The sequence below is a fragment of the Panthera onca genome, chromosome B1 (assembly GCF_046562875.1).
Source record: "Panthera onca isolate mPanOnc1 chromosome B1, mPanOnc1 haplotype 2, whole genome shotgun sequence".
Classification (NCBI taxonomy): domain Eukaryota; kingdom Metazoa; phylum Chordata; class Mammalia; order Carnivora; family Felidae; genus Panthera; species Panthera onca.
In genome coordinates, this window is record NC_138342.1 from 77,566,597 (window position 1) to 77,589,765 (window position 23,169).

General features: G+C 35.3%; 1 protein-coding gene across 3 annotated transcripts in view; it reads left to right on the forward strand.

Moving 5' to 3' along the window:
• Window positions 1-23,169, forward strand: part of GRID2 (glutamate ionotropic receptor delta type subunit 2) — a 1,486,895-nt gene that overhangs the window by 1,111,064 nt on the left and 352,662 nt on the right. For all 3 annotated transcript variants that reach the window (XM_078445882.2, XM_078445880.2, XM_078445881.1), the window contains exon 10: window positions 855-1,052. In XM_078445882.2, the coding sequence (XP_078302008.1) occupies window positions 855-1,052 (198 nt within the window). The remainder of the gene's footprint in view (window positions 1-854; window positions 1,053-23,169) is intronic.

The window sequence follows — 23,169 nt, forward strand, 5'->3', positions numbered from 1 at the left end:
CATAGACATAGACATAGACATAGACATAGACATAGATATAGATGTATGGATGGTTATCTGTAAATATTACTGTTCTAAAAGGTTTTTGAACAAGTTTAGGAAATTAAGGAATAAGTTATCTGATTTTCTATAGTCTGCCAGCATGTTTCAAAACAACTGAGTTCTCTTAACACCAGGTGTTCTGAAAAGTGAAAGGAGTCTATTTGTTAAATGTAAGAGGACACAAACACAGAATGATAAAAGAGGTAGAAGCAGAAACCAATTTGCTAAATTTGCTAAATTACACAATTTACCAAAAACTTAGGTGAATTTCTCATAGCAATAGTAGAGAAGCTATTTTTGCAATGAAATGTGTTTGTACTTCAAAATTACTTATCAAGAAACTCCCAGTAAATGTTATGTTATAAATTTTAGTTAAATTATATGTTCTTAGAATTTTTTGTTCTTTTCAGAGAGTTTATGTAGATTATATCTGTTAAAATATTATTTAACATATTTTTGGCATCTATAGATAATAAATGCTTCAGGATACAATAAACTTAGGGTTTCTTGAACCTTACATTGGTCTTAAGATGGCAAGAAAAATGAATTCATAGCCCCTGAAGTTTTAGAGTTACTTTCATCTAATTTTTATACGGTAGTAATTAAATGAGAGATGAAAAGAAATTCAGTGATAAAACATTGTTCAATAGTGTGATACATTAATAACACATAAGTTATATTGCTAAGTTAATTCTCTCAAAGTTCAAAGGCAATTTTTAAGCTGTTTCTAAGCAAAACTCTTTGAAGACTTAATTTTTGCTTTTAGGGAGCACTATAGATTGACATCAAGGATTTCTCTTATTTCCATGTAGGAAGAACCTTTTGTAATGGTCTCTGAAAATGTCTTGGGTAAGCCGAAGAAATACCAGGGCTTCTCCATTGATGTTTTGGATGCCTTATCTAACTACCTGGGTTTTAACTATGAAATTTATGTTGCACCGGATCACAAGTATGGAAGCCCACAAGAAGATGGGACATGGAATGGCTTGGTAGGAGAACTGGTCTTTAAGGTAAGCATTTATCTCTCTATTATCTATCTATCTCCTATCTAAAGATTGAACTATAACTTTTAGAAGCTAATTTCATGTAAAATAAGTGCAAGGCAAAACATTAAGTGGTGATGTTGAATGCAAAAGTCAGCAAAAGTTTCAGCCAGTACTATTTTCTGAACTTTGTGTAAAGAAAAATTGATGACAAAATAAAGCTAATTTTTAAAGTGTTTCTTATAATAGAAAAGTATCTAGAACAAGGCTTCACCTTTGCCAAACTTGCACTCTAAACATTTGTATGTATCCTTACTGATATATTTATCCTTGTTCTTTCATTTTTCAAAGAGGTACTTAAATTTCTCTATTTGCTTATCTCTATTTCTGTCAGTTTTTGCTTCATTTTTTTGAATCTCTGTTATTAGGTGCACACATGTTTGTAATTATTATATCTTCTTGACAAATTTTTGAATAGTTGGGTTCAGGTTTATTATTCACTAGTTGATTTATATATGTCTCATTTTCCTCTCTGTTCTTTCTTTTTTTGCCCCTCCTTGGGTTAATTGAATATTTTTTTTGTATTTGACTTAGTTTCCTCTTTTGACTTTGTACTATATCTCTTTGTATTTCTGTTTTTGTGGTTAGTATAGAGATTATAATATGCATTCTTAACTTACCACATTCTATCTAGTTTAATATCATTCACATTTTTAAAAAGGTATAAACTTGTAGCAATATAATTTCATTTATACCACCCTATCTTTTATGCTATTGTGGTCATAATAGCTACTGTGGTCAGAACTCCACAGTGAAATGTAATATTTTTTTATTAAACAATCAGTTGTCTTATATAGATATAAAGAGAAAAAAGTTTTCTGGTATTTAACTACTTATCCACTATTTCTAAGGTTCTTTATTTATTTCTACTTATCTGAGCTCCTATCTGAAATCATTTACTTCGGAAGAACTTCCTTTGGAATGTCTTGAAGTTCAGTCCAAGTGGCTCTCAACTTTTTTAACCTTAAAATGTCTTTATTGCCCTCAGTTTTGAATGATACTCATATATACAAAACTCTGAGTTGACAATTTTTCTTAATTTTCATCATTTTAAAGATGTCTTCCTATAATCTTTTGTCATATGCTGTTTCTGATGAGAAGTTAGACATCATTTGTACTTTTGTTCCTTTTTTTAGTGTGGGGTGGCTTTTTTTTTACAATTTTTTTTTCATTTTTGATGTTTTGATGTTTAACTATGATATGCCTAGATGTGGTTTTCTTTGTATGTATTCTCCTAAGGATTCACTAAACTCCAGGATATGTTTCACAAAATCTAATAAATGTTGGCAATTATTTCTATAATTATTTTTTCTACCCTTTTCCCTTTCTTCACTCTCTTTTTAAGGCTCAGAAAATATTCGAGTTAGACTTCTTAATATTGTCTCTAGGTCACTGAAATCTTATTTAATTTCTTAAAATATTTTTACTCTCTGACTTTTACATTTTTACTCTCTGACTTTTACATTGTTTTGATCTGCTTTCAAGTTGACTGATTCTTTCTTCTACAATCTCCAATTTCTGCTAAGTCCATGTAATAAGTTTATTTTAGATAGCTTATTTTTCAGTTCTAGAATTTCAGGTTTTAAAAAATAATTTCCATTTCTCTTCTGAAATTCCACACCTTTTTATCATTCTGATCATCTTGTAAGTCCTTCATCATGTTCACAATAGCTGCTTTAACGTCCTTGTCTGCTACAGTTTCAACATCTTTTCCATCTCCAGATAGGTCTGTGTTGACCGCTTTTGCTGTTAACTACATTTTTCTAGTTCTCCACATTTTTGTTTTTTCACATTTGATTGGGTACTGAGCATTGTGGTTGATACATTATTAAGACTTGAGATTATGTCTCTGAGGTTGCATGCTCTGAAGAGGATTGACTTTGTTTTATTAGGCAATTATTGGTTTCCCCTGAACTTGTTGAGGTTTGGTTTTACATGCTGTTAAGTCAGGTCTTTTTTATATTAGTTTTTAGGGAAAATCCATTGGTTTTAGCAATCCTTCTATTCCTAAGCGTAGCCTTCTGGAGTTTTTACGAAAACTCTGTGGCTCTCATCAAATCCTTGTGACTTAGAGGGACTCAAAATTTAATCTCTATCGTCCTTGCCGTAGGCAGTAATTATAATCGTTTGTTCCTTTAGTCTTCTGGTTGTTAATTTCTGCTGATTTTTTAAAAAGTCATTCTCCTACATGTGCAGTTTAAGAGTCAGCCGAAGACTTGAGAGAGGCTTACTCACAAATTTTTGGCCCATTCTTCCATGGGTCTCTCCTCTCTGTGATTTCTGTTTTAATTTCTGGCCATTCTGTCTACATCAAACTCCATCTTCTGACATATGATGTTTATAGGGCTCTGACTTTCTGTTTGTGCTCTAGTTACCCCTTATCACCTAAACTGAGGTGGGTCTTGAATGAATAAGCCATATGAAAATGGTTCTCTCCTAATGTAGTTAGCATTTTTCAGGGGTCAGATACCCTTCAGTTTCTTCCTGCTTTTGGTTGATCTCCAGTCCTTTCAACTAGTGTGTTTTTTAAATTTGATACAGAATTTATCATTGTTATTCTTTGTTGGGTTAATCCAGGAAAACTATCTCATCATTGCCAGAACTGGAATTATTTCTGAAATACATTAAAGTATTGAGAAAGCTAAAGGAACTGAATAAGTTGTTCCCAAGAAATGGGAAAGAGAAAAAATAAAAGGTTTTGAAGACAGTGGTAGGAAAAATAATAAAGCTGTTTTTATAGCCATTAAAACCTTACTGAGTTTGGTTTATTTATTAAACGAATTACACATGGACTTACTTGAAAAAAATTAGTATCAATATTTTCAATAGGAAAGGGGGAATGATCAATTCTCATTCCTCTTATTAAAACCATGATAATTTATCTTGTATTCCTACATTAAAAACCCACAAACCCCATATTCTACCTTTGTATTTCTGAGAGGTCCTGCCTGATCTGAACCCAGATGAGCAATTATGTTAAAACGAAGGACGAAGAAAAGCAAAGACATTATAAAAATTGCTTTATAGGGATTACAGATAAAATTCTTAATGCTAACAAACTTCATTTGCTAAATGCAAGTTAATGATAAATAAGCATTAGAATTAGTCTAATGTTGTTGATGCTGACTTTAGGCTTGTGGGCTTGCTCCTAAATTTAGTTAAATTTTTGAGACTTGCTTTTTCACTTTTGTGTGAGGAATACAAGAATGTTACTGCAAAGACTACTTACAACTATAACTTTTACAAAAACATTTTAAGAATTTATTATATAAGAACCACACATAAGCACTAGTATGCTAGTCTTCATAAGCATTTAATTTAATTGTTTTCATATTTACATGTAAGAGCATGCCATTATTGTAGGATAACGTAAAGTTCAGTGCCGTCCTTTTATAAAGCAAAACTTTAGGCTTAAAGAAGGTAACTGATGAATGACTTTTAGCCGCCCCCCCCCAAATTATAACTCTGTTCATTGCAACTAGAGTTTTATTTTATCCAAGGAGATATTTAGTCATTCTGACTAGGCTTTGAGAAATACTTAGGTAGTTTTCAGATGTAGAAGAATAAGCCAACATAAAAGTTTGCTGGAATAGGCAAAGATAGGAGGAAAATCGAGAAAATGTGGTGTCATGAAAGCAAAGGGAAGATAACATTTTAAGAAGAAAAGCATCTGACTTCGGCTCAGGTCATGAGGTCACTCAGGTCATGATTTCACGGTTCATGAGTTCAAGCCCAGCATCAAGCTCTGTGCTGACAGCTCAGAGCCTGGAGCCTGCTTCAGATTCTGTGTGCCCCTCCCCCAGATTCTCTCTCAGCCCCTCCCCCACTCACACTCTGTTTCTCCCTCTCTCTCAAAAATGAACTTAAAAATTTAATAAACAAAAAAGAAGGAAAGGAGAGTCAACATTAAAATATGACTGCTAACATATTGAGGGTACATAACATTTTCCTTAACTTTATTCTATTATTGATAGAAATGTAAATTCTAATCTCCAAAAAATAAACCTGTGAATTCAATTATATGAATGATAATATAGTAAAATATCATAAGGTAATTTAGGTAATCCAATAAGATTCATCATATCGAAATTTTCATAGACTTATTTACCCCTGTAAAGCAAAATAACACCATTGAAATGGCATAATAACATTATGACAGACTTCCAAAAAAAAAAAACAAAAACAACATTGCTTTACTGTTATATATTTTCTGCTAGTGTAGACATTTTTCATGAATAAGTATATTTTAAATAACAGTAAATACAGTTGACCCTTAAACAACATGGGTTAAACTACATGGGTCCACTTAACTGTCTAACTTCCTAAGAGAAAACCAAAATTAAAAGAATGTTTCTAGGAGTCTGTTATGATGATTATGGACAGACCATCACATTAAAAAAGAGTCAAAGAAGAAACATGGAAAGTTTCCAAGTTTATTTGATTTTTCCAGGGGTGGCACTCATGAGTCAGAGTTGGGTTGATCTCATATATTAAAAGGTCTTTCCATTAAAACCAGAAGTCAGGCACTCAGTTACATACATACTTTTAAGAGAGGAAAATGCAGCCAGAGAGAGCAAAGAATTGCCTATATATATAGGCAATAAAATTTATATATATATATATATAAAGTCTATTTCAAACACTAAGGATGTTCCTCACATTGATGGCTAGTTTCAAAAAGAGAAGAAATAACAAGTGTTGGTGAGGATATGGAGCAAAAGGAACATGTGTGCACTGTTGGTAGGAAAATAAATTTGTGCAAGTGTTGTGGAAAACAGTATGCAGGCTCCTCAAAAAAATGAAAATAGAAATACCATATGAGGGGCATCTGGGTAGCTCAGCTGGTTGAGCATCCAACTTCAGCTCAGATCATGATCTCCTAGTTCATGAATTCAAGCCCCACATCAGGCTTGGGTTCGCTGCTGTCAGCCCAAAGCCTCCTTCGGATCCTCTGTCCCCCTCTCCTTGTCCCTCCCCAGCTTGTTCTCTCTCAAATAAATAAATAAATAAAATTTAAAAAGATAATAAGAAGAAAATAAAAAGAAATACCATATGATCCAGTAATCCACCACTGGGTATTTACCTAAAGAAAATGAAAATACTAATCTAAAAAGGTATATGCACCCCAATATTTGTTGCATTATTTACAATAGACAAGACACGGAAACAACCCGTGTTCATCAATAGATGTATGGATAAAGATGAAACGGTTTATATATACAATGGAATATTTCTCAGCCATTAAAAAAAAATGAGATCTTACCGTCTGTGACAACATGGATGGGCCTAGAGGGTATTATGCTAAGTGAAATAAGTCAGAGAAAGACAAATCCCATATATTTTCATTTATAAGTGGAATCTAAAAGACAAGACAAGTGAAAAAAACAACAAAAACTAAGAATGTGGCAAAGTCTCCTCTATTCCTCATCTGCTTTCCTACTTTTATAACTTTGTGTAATTAATATGCTCTTAAAATTTATGAGAATTCAGGTCTGTCCAAAAGATGTTCCCATGTGAAATAGATAAGGGACAGATATGTTCTGATCAGAATAGGAGAAATTGTTAAGGGTGGGTTAATGTGACTGATAAATTATTTTCTCCTGGTTTAAAGGGGAAGAACTGAGAATTGAGAATACCAGAGAGAACACTATCTAAGAAATAACAAGTATATAAAGTTTAGTAAAGAAATACAAAATAGTAAGAAAACAGAAAAATATGAACTGTGAGTTATACAGCTAGATATTCTATTATTTAGGTTCATACCTTACTTTGATGCACTAGAAAAATTTTAAGGGAAAACTGATACAGGTAACTTGACAGGGAATAAATTTCTATATTGTCAATATCTATAAGTAATCTATCCTAAAAATTATCTACCTGAAACATGATCTTCGTTTTTATTTCCCTCAACCTTTATGTAATTACCCTTCTCCTAATTTGTAAAATAAGGGCATTACTTTCATGCATGCAAAATTTTTTTTTTGACTTTTGGCTCTGGGTATAAATTTTCTCTGATGTACCAAATTATGGCATAATAGAAACACTGGTATCACTGAAATTCCTTTACAAGTCAGACCGTTTTACCTAAGAAAGAATTAAAAGAAAGTAAAAGAACCTAATTAACTTGTCAAATGCCAGATCATTAAAACGATTTTTAAAAAAATTTTTTAATGTTTAATTTTGAGAGACAGAGCGCAAGTGGGAGAGGAGCAGAGAGAGACAGAGACACAGAATCCAAAGCAGGCTCCACGCTCCCAAGCTGTCAGCACAGAGCCCAATGTGGGGTTCAAACCCAAGAACTGTGAGATTGTGACCTGAACCGAGGTTAGATACTTAACTGACTGAGCCACCCAGGTGCCCCATTAAAAAGAATATTTTGGGGGCTCCTGGGTGGCTCAGTCGGTTAAGAGGCCGACTTCGGCCCAGGTCATGATCTCACGGTCGGTGAGTTCAAGCCCCGCGTCGGGCTCGGTGCAGACAGCTCAGAGCCTGGAGCCTGTTTCAGATTCTGTGTCTCCCTCTCTCTGACCCTTCCCCATTCATGCTCTGTCTCTGTCTCAAAAATAAATAACCGTTACAAAAATTTTTTTTTAAATAAATTTAAAAAAAAAGAATATTTTTGATGCAGAGATCACCATGTAGCTAGGTAGAATTTGAAATAATTGAATGGCATTGCTAAACCAACCAAAGAAACAAACAAGCAAAAAACTCCTCCCATTTTCATCTATTAATTCATATGAATAAGGTTTCTATAAAATGAAAATATGTAGCATGATGCTCACCCCTACCACATTCAAACCATAATTAATATTGATTCATGGGATGTGCAAATTAATTAAAAACTAAAAATTCTATAAATATCATATACAGCTGCTTTATAATAGTTTCACTTTTATAGTTGATGAGTCAATATATTGTATACTAATATAATGATGACTCAGTTCAGAAGAAATGTTTTACACCTGAAATTTAAGGTCACAGGTTACGTGAGATTTTAATTTTAATTTGCATACATATTTTTGTTGCAAAAATATAATTTGGTGATCAAAAAAAGACTTTTAAGCACACATTTATAGTATTATATTTGCATAAAAATTTTGTGAAGTTAGAGTAGAATATAAATATAGTTCAAAGATTCTTAAAAATGATGTAGGGGAACCTGACCTGGGTGGCTTAGTCGGTTAAGTGTCCGATTTTGGCTCAGGTCATGATGTCACTATTCATGGGTTGGAGCCCTACATAGGGCTCTGTGCTGACAGCTCAGAGCCTGGAGCCTGCTTCAGATTCTGTGTCTTCCTCTCTCTCTCTGCCCCTCCCCTGCTCACACTCTATCTCAAAAATAAACGTTAAAAAAAACTTTTTTAATGATGTAAATGTTTCCCCAATTAGAGAAAAGTGGTGGTTTAAATCACTATGATATTTATGTTCTAATGAATACATTTGAATGAATGACTAGACAATTTTATTTTAAAATGTCAATATTTACAACACAACACACATAAGCCTGTATCCAAGTCAGGACACAGAAACTACTGAAATTGCAAAGAGAAGAGATTTAATACAGAGATTGATCACAAAGATATTAGAAGGAATGGCGGAGCAAAGGAGAAGGAGTAAAACAAAGCTATCAGGAGTCACTAACCCTCTAGTTGATTGTGTATCTCCCAAAGAAGCACCTCTTAACTAAGGCCTCCACAAAGATGCAGCCTGTGCCTCAGACGCGGGAGTCAGGGATCAATCACTTCCCGCCGCTGCTGCTACAACCACTGAAATAACCATTTAAAACAGAAGGCTCTGCTCTTTCTTCTGCTTTCGGACACCCTCAACAGCTTCACTCTGGTGGAAATTAAGAGCAAGCCAGATGGCAGAGGAGCCTGGGAAAAGTAGTGTGCAGATTCCCATCCCTATAAGGCTCACAGTACATAGCAAAGTAAAAATGGAAAGGGTGGGGTTGAGGGAAAACAGATAAATGACCACTTCTGTCTAGAAATCACACACTTTACCGTTGTCTAAACAAATGTAAATGTAACGTGTCAATGATGAATGTGAAAAGGTACATAGTTTTAAAATTCCGTTGGGGGTTATATGAAGAAAGAAGTTTGATATTTCTTCATCCTAAATGATACCAAGTGCTAAATTCTACGGCAGGAGTTTTAGCCCCAAGGAAAACAGATATAACAATGGAATAAAGCCAGAACTTAGAAAACAGAACAGAAGGAAGAGCAAGTAGACTAAATTATAGATGTGTAAAATTAGGATGAAATATTTATACTTAGCATGCAACTAATTTACAGTAATGTTTCAAAGTTAAAATAGCCCTCTTTAGAATCCTATCTCCCATTTCTAAAATTCTAGAACAATTCCTGGCTTTTTTGTCACTTTTCCTACTTACAAGCATAAAGAACATTTTCAAAGGTTGATATATCATAATAATGAAATTGATAATAAGATGCTATTTAGTGATTACAATGCCAACAAAGTATCCCCAAGACTGAACAGAAGAAATCATCTGTACTGGGCTACACATTTCCTCATTTTTAATGGTTGACATGAGGTTTGGCAGTTCTTAATCTCAAAGTGTAAATATATTCCTTTTATGGGTATTTTAATTCATTAATGCATTCACCATATAAAACATATATTTACCTGGTTGTTTTGTAAATACTTTTAAACATATGCCAATTAACAAGTATTAATGTCATAGTCAAGGGACAATGGAAGAATGCAAGTGTGAATAATATAAGGACACCTATAATAAACATGTTTCATTTTGGTGGTCACTATATGCTATGCAGTAAGTTAAGCACTAGAGACACAAAGGTAAAAAAAAAACATGGTCTTGCCCTTATGGCCGTCTTAGCCATAGAGGTGAAAAGATTGCTTAAAAAAAGATCTAGAGAGGAAAGGAATGAGGTCAGTTTAGAAAAGGATGAGTTGGATGTGTGTGGGGGATATTCACAGATACAGAGGACTCTGAACCTCACCAAAAAGGCCCAATAAGAGGCATATATTTAGGAGTCCTCAGCCTATGAGTAGTTGGTAGCATGAAAATGCATGAGATTGCCAAAAAGAAATCAGACAGTGAAGATTAATAGGCTGATCTTAAGTTGAAACTCTGAGGATCACTTAAGAATTCTTGGAAGAAGAAGGGTTTATGAAGAAAAACAACGGAATAATTCAGAGAAGTATGACCAAACCACAGGAGAAGAGGTCAGTTAGGCTAAGAGAGCTTAAAAAAATAAGCTGTGACTATCAATGTCAAAAATTTCTAAGTCATTAGGGTGGTCAAGGGTGTACTAGGTTCGCTCTTGGGAAGTTGTTGGTGACCTAAACCAGAACTCTTTTGGTAGCAGGATTGGAAAAGAAGCCAGATTGCCAGAGAGGGTGTAAAAATTTGGAGGTGAAAAGTGAATGTAACATGTATACTACCCTTCTAGAATGTTTGGATAGGGATGAAAAGAGAGAAAGAAGAAAGAGTTAATAGTTCAAAGGGTCATTGGTTTTGGTGGAGTTTTTGTTGGTTTGTTTTTAGATTAAGAGAAACCTGAGTATAATTATAAACTGAGGAAGAAAAATGAAGAAGGAGAATTTAATATAAGAAAAGCAAGTTAACATGTGAAAGATAAAGATCCCCGGGAAGATAGAATAAAAGCTTAGATTGAGAATTGATTTTAATGGGGTAAGGATGTTTCTTTGATACTGAAAAAAAAAAAAAAACAAAACATTTTAAGAATGTGTCTGGTAACACTTAAATTTACAGACAATAGGTTGGGAGATTAAGGAAGATCATATTTCATCACTTCAGATGTCTTGATAACAATAGGAGATGAAGTCTGTTGACAGTAATGGGGACAGGTATTATGAAATAGTCTACAAGAAAGTGAGAGGCTTTGAAATAGCTGTTGAGGGAAGTGATAGTGACTGCTAAGTCAAAATAGATAAAAGGATGAATCAGTGTTGCTGAGGATTGAGCTAAAGTTTATGGAAGACTGACACATTTCATTGCTGCTAGTCTGCACAAGTGTGACTTTCTTCAGCTGGGACTAAACGCCCAAGTATTAGAGCAGAGAAGATTAAAACACCCATATCAAGGTTGAGTTCATCTGAACTTTGCAAGGAGTGAGATGAAAGAAAAGCTAATATTCAAGGAAGTATGGTCATGACTGGGGAGATAGACTTGGATAAAATTTTGGAAAAATTAATCAGAATGTCAATACAAAATTGAAATCCAGGTAAAGTATAAATGAAAATATGAAAGAACTAGTAGGATGAAGAGAGGTAACCAGAGACTGAAATGTAGAAGTTCTAGAGATAAAATGTAAATGCTGACCTTGTAGATAATGGCAGAATAGTAGAGGAGACAAAAGGAATTGAAGTTTAAAATGGCCCAAAATGAGGCAAGAGGGAAGGGTGAATAGGTGGAGCACAGAGGATTTTTAGAGCTGAGGAACTATTTTGTATGTATTATAGTCATGGATCCATGACATTATGCATTTGTCAAAATCCATAGAAAGAGTACACCCTAATGTAAACTACTGACTTCAGTTAATAATGATGTATCAATATTGGCTCATCAGTTGTAACAAATGTACTCCACTAATGCAAGATGTTAATAACAGAACAACAACAACAACAACAAAACTGTGCTGGGTGGAGAAGCATACCAGAGAAAGGGGGTGGTATATGAGAACTTTTTGTACTTTATGCTCAATTTTCCTATAAACCTAAAACTGATTTAAAAAGTAAAGTCTATTTTTAAGAAATGGCCCAAAATGATTGCTGTGCAGGACATCTACACAGATACTGAAATCTGTTAGGAGGTTGGTAGGTTTGGGGGTAAAGAGGAATATGTAGCCAGGTCTCAAAGTTTTCAATGCATGAGAAGAAAATATGGAGAAGCCTGTCTGGTGGAGGTGATAAGACAAGTCTTCAGAAAGCACACACGCAATTGACAAAACAAAACAGAATGGAAGTAGCATGCATAGGGTCTCACCAATGCGAACAAAACTTAGGTTTCCTGAATATCTGAGAAAACAGACAAACTTCATGGCCTCTAGGAAATCATGAAAGTGATGCACACGAATTCTCACTTTCTGGAAATTCTCACTCAAAATAAGGGTAATTTTGTGCCCAAGGCATCCTCAGTTTCTTGATATTTTTCTATGCCTCCCTTGTTCACCTCTGTTCCCATTTTCCGTGATCCTGCACATGGATAATGGGTAATTGCTATGGAAGGTCATGGCACCTGACTGACTGGTTCACTTCAATACCATAGTAGCTAATGTCATCAATAGAGCCTTCACTGATTCTCCAGTGTCCTTCAATTCATTAGACACTGATTCTTTATTTTAATCTCCATTGTTGCTATTACAAACATTTTCCATACTTTTCACATTTCTATTTCTAGTCCCACTCTCCATCCTTGACACCGTTCTCATTTTTAGTGTTAAAGCTCATGGTTTACTGTAAAGACTGAGAATCTAGTGCCAGTCTCTAGATTTCTTACTTTTCAGCTTCCAAATCCTTGCACTTACTCTCTGATCCTTAGTGGTACCACATAGTCTTTGGATTGAGATAGATATAGTTGTGGGTACTGGTAACACATATTTAGCCATGTGAGCCTAAGAAAGTTTTTAACATCTTTCAGTTGCAGTGTCCATATCTGGGGAATGCAGTTATTTTGAAGATTAACCGAGAAAATGAAGTAGGAATGTGTTGCAGGGAAGGCAAATGGGACTCATCTGCTGACTCTGATAGATTGTAAAATGTTTCTCAGGCACTGTGTTAAAAAAAAAAAATGAGTTCAACATCTATTTTGCAGGTAGACTGGCAAGATTTGCTGATAGATTAGATCAGAAGAGCAAAGAGAAACAGGCTTTTGCTGATAGATTAAATGAGGAAAAGCAAAGAGAAAGAGCAAAGCCAATGATATCTTCTCACTCAAGGCTTTAGATCTTATCTTTTCAGCCACAGCAGCAGAAAAAGACTTCCTTTTTTTGCCATGTTTCCCCATTTCTACTCACTACCTTACTTCTGCTCATGGTTCTCTCTCCCCCAGAGCCATCGAGTTCCAGTAATTCCCCCTTTTCCCATTCTTGACTGCCTTCAGTATATTTTTATTTTTGTTTTGTTTTGTTTTTATCAGTGTCTCTTCTAGGATTTTATTTTGTTTTATTTTATTTTATTTTATTTTATTTTATTTTATTTTATTTTTTAGTATATTTTTAACAGAGCAGTCACTCCTCTACTAAAAACCATTTGACAGCCTTCCCATCCTGAGTAGAGTAAAAACTATCCTTAAAATCATCTATATATTCTGCTCTCCTCACTCCCTTTAGGACCTTGTTTCTCTCTCTCTCACTTATCATGCTTTTCTCACACCTGCTAAAGTAGGCCTTTTGTACTTCCGGTCCCATTTTCCTATAGTTCTCTTCCCCAGATATCTCTCCCTCCACCTCACTTTTTATTCCAGTCTCTGCTGACAAGTTGAGAGAGGTCCTCCACCCTATTCAAAACAACACTTACCCTCTGCACTACCTATTCCCTTATCGTGTTTGATTGTAACTTATAACACATATCAACATCTTGCTATGTACCTACTCTTTCATCTGTCTTCCACTCCTAAAATGTAAGCTTAATTGGGGCAAAGACTCTATGCATTTGTTTTACCACTGAAACTTCAGTATCTAGAAAATATTTGTACTTAAAAGAATGACTAGCAGTCAAGTGATCTTTTAAGACATACATTACATAATAAAATTCCTCTAACTAAAATCTTAGAGTGGCATCTCATTATTCCTTTATTAAAACAACTAACCTACTATAGCCTGCTTGGTTTGGCCTTATTTAAAGGAAATTTCCATCTTTATCGAGAGGCTAAACTTGGGCTTTCACAGGTATCATTTTAAGCTTTTTGTCCACGGATTATATAGCTCATTATATTCAGTCACTCCTAGTTTACTATAATTGAATTGAGAGTGGGATCATTTACCGGCATAGAGAAAACTAAGGAAATATTTGGGTAGAGAGTGGGGAGTGTAGAATCAAAACTAATATTTTGGAAATGAGTAAAAATAGTAACTAACATTTTAAGATAGCCAGGTGCTATTCCAAAGCGTTATGGGTACTGACTCCTTCAATCCTTGTAATAATTCTGTGAAATATATTCAATTATTAATCCCATTACATAGATAAGAAAACCCAGGGACAGAGAGTCTAAGCAACTTTCTTAAGGCACACAGCTGATTAGTAGAAGAACTAGAATATGAATGTAATTGTGTGACTTCAAAGCCCGTTCTATTAACAACATGGATGTATCCACTCGAAGTTGTCCACACAGAATATGAAACAAGTAAATTGCAATCCAAGTCTAGAACTCAGGTAAGGAATCTGGGGTGGACAGATATATCTGAGGCTAATCAGGGTGGAATGAATTTTAAATTGCCCCTCTACCTTTCTTTACTCCTATTTCTTTTACATCTTCAATCTCTTTCACAACTTTGCCTCTTCCTCACTGCTTGAAAACTGGCTTAGGAATTCTCTATGTTAAAAATAACCTCCCTATATTTTCCAAGCTAGATTAATTACGTATCTTTGATTGCAAATGACAACCCAGCTGGAGTGAAAAGACAGTTGAGTTGTCCACAACTCTCAGGGATGAGACCCAGGCTCATTTCCTCAGGACTTGCTCTCTCTCCATCTGTCAGTGCCACTTTCCTTTGCGTTGTCTCATTTCTCGGGCAGTCTGCCCTTTGTTGTTAGCAAGGTGACTTTTTGGCAGACTTAGATTTCATTCTTTGATCTCCCGGTATAAACAGATTCTCTTTTACCAACAGTTCTAGCAAAGAGCCTCAGGTTCATACACATGCCAGTGCAGGCACAGCTGGAAAGGGCCGTGCCCTCAGTGCCAGGCCAGCACCATGTGCCTACCTCAAGCACAGAGGAAGTAAGCATCAGGGAATGCCGATTCTCCAAGAAAATTGGCATGCTGTTATTAGAAATGGGAAGAATGGATATTAGATAGGCAAAACAAAAGGTATCCTTCAGAGGTTTAAAGTAATGGAATAAATTACATGGAAACGATCAGTAGTTCCATGTATATAAACATTAAAATCACCAATAAGTCAAAAACTACAATAACTAAATTAAATTACAAACAACAGGCCAGAGAATATTTTCAAAAGTATGATGTATTGTTAACATCATTGTTTTATTTCTACACAGAGAGGTCATAAAATCCATAAGAAAATACAAGGAACCCAGTAGATAAAGGTACAAAAGATACGAACTTAGAGTTTCAAGAGGAAACTGATAGACAACATAAATCCAAAAGGAAATCTACTGTAATAGAGTAGGGCATTTAAAAAGTTTTTTAAAGGGGTGCCTGGGTGGCTCAGTCAGTTAAACGTCCGACTTCAGCTCAGGTCATGATCTCGCGGTCCGTGAGTTCGAGCCCCGCCTTGGGCTCTGGGCTGATGGCTCAGAGCCTGGAGCCTGCTTCCGATTCTGTGTCTCCCTCTCTCTCTGCCCCTCCCCCATTCATGCTCTGTCTCTCTCTGTCTCAAAAATAAATAAACGTTAAAAAAAATTTTTAAAAAAAGTTTTTTAAAAAGATAAGTATATAAGATATGAGTAGTTAGTGCTTCTATAAGGAAAAAGTGGCAGCTCTGTGTTATATAACTTGGACCCATTTTATATGCCTGTTTCTTAGAAAAATAGAGCATCATTAGAATTAGAGGTACAAACTTCAGTGAACAATGTGTATGACAGCATTGGCAATTAATGCAGGTACCATAGGGAATTTTTAAAAAAGTAACGTTTGAAATTAACCAAATAATAATTATTAGCACTTATATAAAGCTTACTATTGCTGACACAATTGTACATACTTTACAATGTACAGTGTACATTAGGGAGCATGCATTAGCTCCCTATACTCACAGCAACCCTATGAGGTAGACACTACTATTATACCAATATTACAGATGATGAAACAGAGTTAGAGAGACGTAAAGTAACTTGCCCGGGGTCTTAGCCAAGTTGTGGAAAATTCATGATTCAAACCCAGGCATGCAGTTTGCATCTAGAATCCAAATGCTTGATGCCCTTACCAGTATACAGAGGGGAAGAGAGTTCTAACGTAAGTTTTGCCAGAAAAGTATTTAATAAACCAAGCCACATACCAGTGAGGGAAATAATACTCGGAAACAGTTCAACACAGGCTTTTAGGACCTGCACATTCAAAGAAGGTTTAGATGGAGTTAGAATGGGTATGAGTAGAAGACAAAAAATAAGATTAAATGGAAATGGGTTTGGACAGTAGCTAAAAACTTTTGTACATCTAAAGTCAAAAACTTTTCTTTCTCAAAAACCTGTCTTTTCTTTCCCTTTCTAAAAAACTTAAAACTCCTGAAAAAGGCATGTATTATTTTCTGCAATCTGTGTGTCACTTCCTTCTTACGTTTTTATCATACTCCATATCATTCAGCTTCAATCTGCCTTGACTGTCTTTACTCTGTTCATCTTCCTAAATTTTCAACCCCAGTTAAACTCATAAGGCTTTCAAACCATTCCCATATCTTGGTAATCCTGTCTTCTGAGTACATCTTTTCCACTTTTCAAACTGCCCCTTTGGATCATAGACACAGAGAGAGAAAGGAGACAGAGACAGAGACAGAGGGAGACTTTTTCTTTGCATTTTTTGAAACAGAGGGTTGATGTTGTGTTTATTCTGTATGTCAAGCAGAATGCCCTATATTCATCTGTTCATCTCCACACATTTTTGAATGCATGCTATATTCTGGGCACTGCGCCTAACATCATAGATTCAAAAGAATGGAGGACATTGTTCCTGCCTTCAAGATCTCATAGTGTATGCAGAAGACACGTGCGTAAATAAATAATTAAAACACAGTGTGATAAATGCCTTAGAGTAATAAACACAGGATGCCATGGCAACACAGGGGTGAAGTGGCAGCCTCCACCTGGGAAGCTAAAAAGATTTCACAGAAGAGGAGAAATTTGAGCTAGGTCTCCAAGATGAGTAGGAGTGTGAGAGGAAACAATAAGATAATTCTAAAAGCATGTTTACCATGCTAAAGAGTTTAAACTTTATCACTTAGCCAGTGAAAAATATGAAAAGTTTTTACATAAGAGAAAAATAAGATTTAATTTGTGTTTAAGAAAGATAGCTGAGGTAGGCCCAAGGATGCATGGAATGAAGAAAGAAAAAGATGACTTTTCCAACAATTTGGAGAAGACTAAAGGAGTGCCTAAACTAAACCAACAGAAATAGGAGATTAATAAAAAGAATGATTTTGAGAAAACAATAAATATCCCAAGATATAATTACTAGAAGTTGATAACTTGGAGGAGAAGAAAAGGAGGCATTGAGATTTGGTGGGAAATTTGGCAGAGGAGAATGAGCAGACAGACACTCAATGACAGAAATAGGGCATTAGAAAGAGGGAAGACTGGGAAAGGACAAACACGATATACAGCTTGGCTGTAGACATTTTGATTTGTTGTACCTGAAGAACATTCTAGAATTACTGTCTAGGAACAATTAGTAAATATGCATCTGGAACCCATGACAATGATGTCTCAGGCCCCTAAGTTTAGGAAATATAGATATTCCTGTAACCTCCATTATAACAATGAAATTGGGATTGTTGGATTAATATGAAGATCATGCACTAAATGATTGTTTAAGGTCTGAAATTATTGCACCTGAGCCCGGATAGGAGGGCTGGTGTTATTTTGCTCCTAGGACAAACAAAAAAGCTAGAGGGAAGAGAGAGCCCACTTTGGGAGGAGAGTTCAGAAGACTTCAGTATGTGGTGAGTTGCCCCCTTGCTCATCCACACAGGAAAGGGGAATGCTAAGAGCAGTTGGGAAAACATCAGGCATAAAGATAGGCCCCATAAAATTGGGCCTATCAGTGCCACCAGAACAAATTTCAGGAGGCATGACAGTTACCACCATATTCATCTCCATTCCCTGAGAAGTAAAGTTTGGAATGTATCCCTTGGTCTTAGACAAGGCAGAAGGAGTTAGCTGTGAAAAGGTCAAAGCTGCCTCTTGAGCAAGCCATCCACTGGGATCAGGAGATGGCAATGTACAGGAGCCATGCTTGTAGATGAAGGGGGTTCTTAGTGAGGTGCCTACAGACACCCCATGATGCAAAAGATCCTTACACAGTTCCAGTGTATCTTTCCATTATTGCAAACCATGCTTAGAAATATCTGTATCCACTTTTCACTCTTATGTGGATCCTGAGAAACTTAACAGAAACCCATGGGGGAGGGGAAGAAAAAAAAAAAGAGGTTAGAGTGGGAGAGAGCCAAAGCATAAGAGACTCTTAAAAACTAAGAACAAACTGCAGGTTGATGGGGGGTGGGAGGGAGGGGAGGGTGGGTGATGGGTATTAAGGAGGGCACCTTTTGGGATGAGCACTGGGTGTTGTATGGAAACCAATTTGACAATAAATCTCATATATTGAAAAAAAAAAAAAGAAAAAAAGAAAATACTTAAACCACAAAAACAAGAAAAAAAAAACAAAGAAATATTTGTATTCACCAATGAGACTTTACTCACCAAAGAAGTCCTCCCCTGCGCACATGCCTATACAGTGATATGAAATGAAAAAGTAGCTTTGCAAAGGGATTCAGGATAAAATGTGTATAGAGAAAGGAAGTCCTTATAGAGAATTTAAATAGGACAATGACTAAGATTGTAATTCTTAATGTAAACTAAACAGGTATTAATGGACTAATTGAGTTTCCCAGAGTAAGTCAGCTATAGTCAGTCATGAAGTTCAAAAAGTACATATGGTTATAAGAATGTGTCTGAATGGTGAGTGTTCAAAAATAATCCACTGTATATGCATATAGGATGGAGTTAGGGCATAGATATAGGAGATCATACAAGCTGTGGGTGTGTGAGTAGAGAAGAAGAAAATGCCCACAAATATTTGTTGTTGATAAGGAAGGATTTTAACACTGATGAAAGAAAAGGATAAAAAGAGATCTGTGAAAGGAAATAAATTATGTAGATTAAAATGACTTAGTGAATGGCTTTAGGAGCAATTTTCTAAATTTGCAGGTGATATTTAATTGGCAGACATTGCAAACAGTAAGGAGCAATTCAATCAGATAAAGTACTTGAATCATTAAGTACTTGGTCTAATAGATGGCAAGTACAGATAACTAGTGAATAATAAGTCTTGAATCAAAGCTAAAGAACAGAGAATATTTACCAAATGGAATGATACTGTCCAGGAATGTCTCTTAGGTTTAAAGAGAACTTATAGGGAAGGACAACCCAAAATTCAGTAAAAATATCTGTAGACTTAAAAAGATATGGTGGGTTATAGGCTATACATTAACAGACTACTTCATCAATCCAAACTAAGGTGATATAAAGACCAGTCCTATGATGAGAAAATCTCATAACTAGGGATATATATAAATCCTGAAATTCACCGTTGACTCTCCCTGCCATCTATTACCCTAGATTTTCATCTGTCTCTGGTTATAGTTTGGGGGTAAATTTAATAAGTAAAATAACTTCCAGGCATACAGGAGAGTGCAGTTTTGAGTGAAGATATTCTAAGTAATTTTCAAAGAACATTTTAACTATGAAATTCTGTATAATTCTATACACATAATCTCAGGGCATTGTAGTTAGGTTGATTGGTCATTTTTATTCAGGATGCTAATTCCATTAGGATGCTCATTCTGTGTTAATCTGGAAATTATAAACAGAAAAACACACTCAAGGAAAAGAGTATAATAAAAACTTATTGTGGCCTAGAAACGTAGTTGGTGTAATAGAGAATGAGCCCCCTCTTTCTCTGTGCTTCTGCAATATTGGGTACTGTATCTACTAAATATAAAGATTAACTTTAATATTGAACAGAAACGAAAACATCCTTATTACAACATCAAAATCATACTTAGAATCCTTTAAAAATTTGCTTATATCTAGCAGTGAATGTACCATTCCCATTTGAGGAATTTGCTTTAAATTCATATACCAATATCAAGATATTTAGAATATTTAGAAATAGAGCCATACATTGAGAGATGATTGGAGTTTACTCTTGCCTGTCATTTGGATACTATAGATTTCAGCTGTTTTAAGTCTTAATCATTTTGAGTTTCTCTTTGTAATTTGATGACATTATAGTGACAGGCCTTAAAATAAATAGAGATTTCCCTGATCAAAAAACAAACAAAAACTGAGCATCTAGCAAGTCTCAACTGTATCAAGGGAGGAGGTGACCAAGGGAGGTGTATCAAGGGAGAGGCTCCCGATACCTGTCTGAGGACATCCGACTGTGTCTCATACTCATTGCATATTTCACTTAATACTGCACAGAATCACTAGGAGAATAGCAAGTGTAGGTTCACTTCCTACATGCAAACTGTTTCTGGGAGCTAGCTCTTTCTCATTTACAGAGAACTTACCTTCTCCTGATCTGGAGCTCTAAAAACATCTATCATGGCAGTCTTAAGTGAATTCTAGACTGAAAATTTTACTGTAATGAAAATAAAAATCCACTCAATTGTAGTCATTATCCTTGGTTTGCATTTCATTGATTTGTGGATTTGCAATTTAGGCATTTCAGGCAGAGATTTCTTCTATATGCTCTGTTCACAAGCAGCCTTAAAATGACCTCTCACAAAGTTGAAAAAGTCTCTACATCACTAAAAAAACTCCTTCTGATGATCCTTTTCTTTGAAGATGGCAGCATTCCCTCTTGGGAATTGCAGAATTGGTATTATTTTTCAATCCCTTTTAATGCTGCAGGATAAATGCCTGAACCACTGCAATTTATAAATAACTTTGTAGCTTGCTTTTCACTCAGCATTAAGTAAGTATTTATTGGGGCCTAATGTATAGCTGGCATTGTGGGGAATACATAAAATATCAAACACAGAATTCTTGTTCTCCAAGAGCTAGATAGCTAAATGAGAGGTGGGGCAATATGCAGACTAGATGGAGAGATCCAACATACATCCAATACTTTCTTTACTATCTACTCTTCAGCTTCTGCTGAACTCATCCAGTCTCAAGAATTTAATTATCATCTATAAGTTAACCATTTCCAAAGTTGTTTCTTCAGCCCAGGTATCTCACTGGAACTGCAGACTCATATTTCTTACGACCTACTCAGCATTTTCTCTTAGATGTCTAATGGGTATCCCAAACATTATATGCTCAAAACAGAATTCCTGATTTCACTCTCCTCAACCTATTCTACCTTAAGCCTTCCCTGTTATAGTATATGGCAACTCCAATCTTTAGTTTACTCAGTCCAAAACCTATAAATTACCCTGACTTCTCTTTTCTCTGCCATACCTCATACACTATGCACCAACAGATTTTTCTGGCTATAAATCTGGGATATATCTTAAATATGATCATTTCTCACAACCCCACCACTACCCACTGGTGCAAGCCACCATTTTCTTTCTTTGTGACTACTTCCATAGCCTCTTAACTACTTATCATGATGTAGCTGTTTCTTACTGTAATCTATTTTCAACACAGTTGCCAAATGGATTATTTAAAAATGTAAGTCAGATCATACCACTGTCTCCCCAAAACCTTCCAAGAGTTTTTCCAAGTTATTCAGTGTGAGAATTATTCAGATTCTTATAATTGCCTGTAATGCCTTAATTGCTCATTCATATACATACATATCCACTAACATGTCTTAATCTTTATGTCCTAATTACTTTCCTAGTATGAGTATTGCTTAGGGGCAAATCAAAAGTCAGAAAAATAAGAGTAATAATTTAAAAGCATATACATGCCAATTTTTTTAATGATTAGTGAATAAATATTAGGCAGGCAGTTAGGATAAAGAGATCAGAAACTCTAAAAGCAAAACAATTTATCATATTTAGCAAGCACACTATGGTGGGCATGGCCAACTCCACAATTTTTTTCACCTATAACATTGGGCACACTATTCACCTTCTCATAGCCTCTGACCTGTCCTCAGTGTTAATAGGGTAGTGATACCTCTTGTACAAGGTTGTCCAGCAAGCATATGTGGAGGTGTGCCTCAATATGAGGACTGAAAACATTAAAACCTAGGCTACTTAAGTTGGAAGCTCTGGCTAATGGCTTGATATGGGAAAAAACATAAAGGCAATGACTTCATAATAACAGAGATTTTGTTTGGCAGCACATTGCCTGACACCTATTCCTTTTCTGCCAAAATTTAGGTTTGTATAAAAACACATATTTCCTTCACCATATAACATAGAACATGCAAGTCCAAAGACTTTTTGTTTTTTGTTTTTGTTTTTGTTTTTGTTTTTCAAATCTACTGTGGGCAAAGCAGTGTGAAAAATACTTATTAGGAGGATAGAGGACAATGAACATAAAGCTCTTGCTTCAAGAATTTTATAATTTGAAGATAAAACAGGTATTTATAGGATAAGTACTACATAAGAGATACAGGAAAAAAAAAAAAACAGACAAAGGAAGAATAATGGTAAGCTCCAGGGAGGGAAATGCCATAAACTCCGGTAAAAATACAAGAGAGAGAGAGAGAGAGAAAATATATTTATATAAATAAAATATAAATTTAAATACTTAAGCCAAAATATTTAAACTGAAAAAGAAAAGCTGGGGTTTAGAGACTACTGAAAACTAAACTGTTCCTAGAAGGACTTTAAAATTAGATCATTATGTGAATGGGCATGGGGCCTGATGAAGAGAGAGAATATTGGAGAAAGGATGGCATGTGGTTTCTTGGAAGAGGCTTAGAGATAAGAGTGACAATATAGAAACTAAACTAATAATACTGCTTTTGTGGGGCATCTGGGTGGCTCAGTTGGTTAAGCGACTGACTTAGGCTCAGGTCATTATCTCACAGTTTGTGAGTTCAAGCCCTGTGCCGGGCTCTGTTCTCACAGCCTGGAGCCTGCTTCAAATTCTGTCTCCCTCTCTGTCCCTCCCGACTTGTGTTCTGTCTCTCAAAATAATAATAATAATAATAATAATAATAATAATAATAATACTGTTTTTGTCACTATGGTGGGTGTCAGTGACAAAACATCATCTA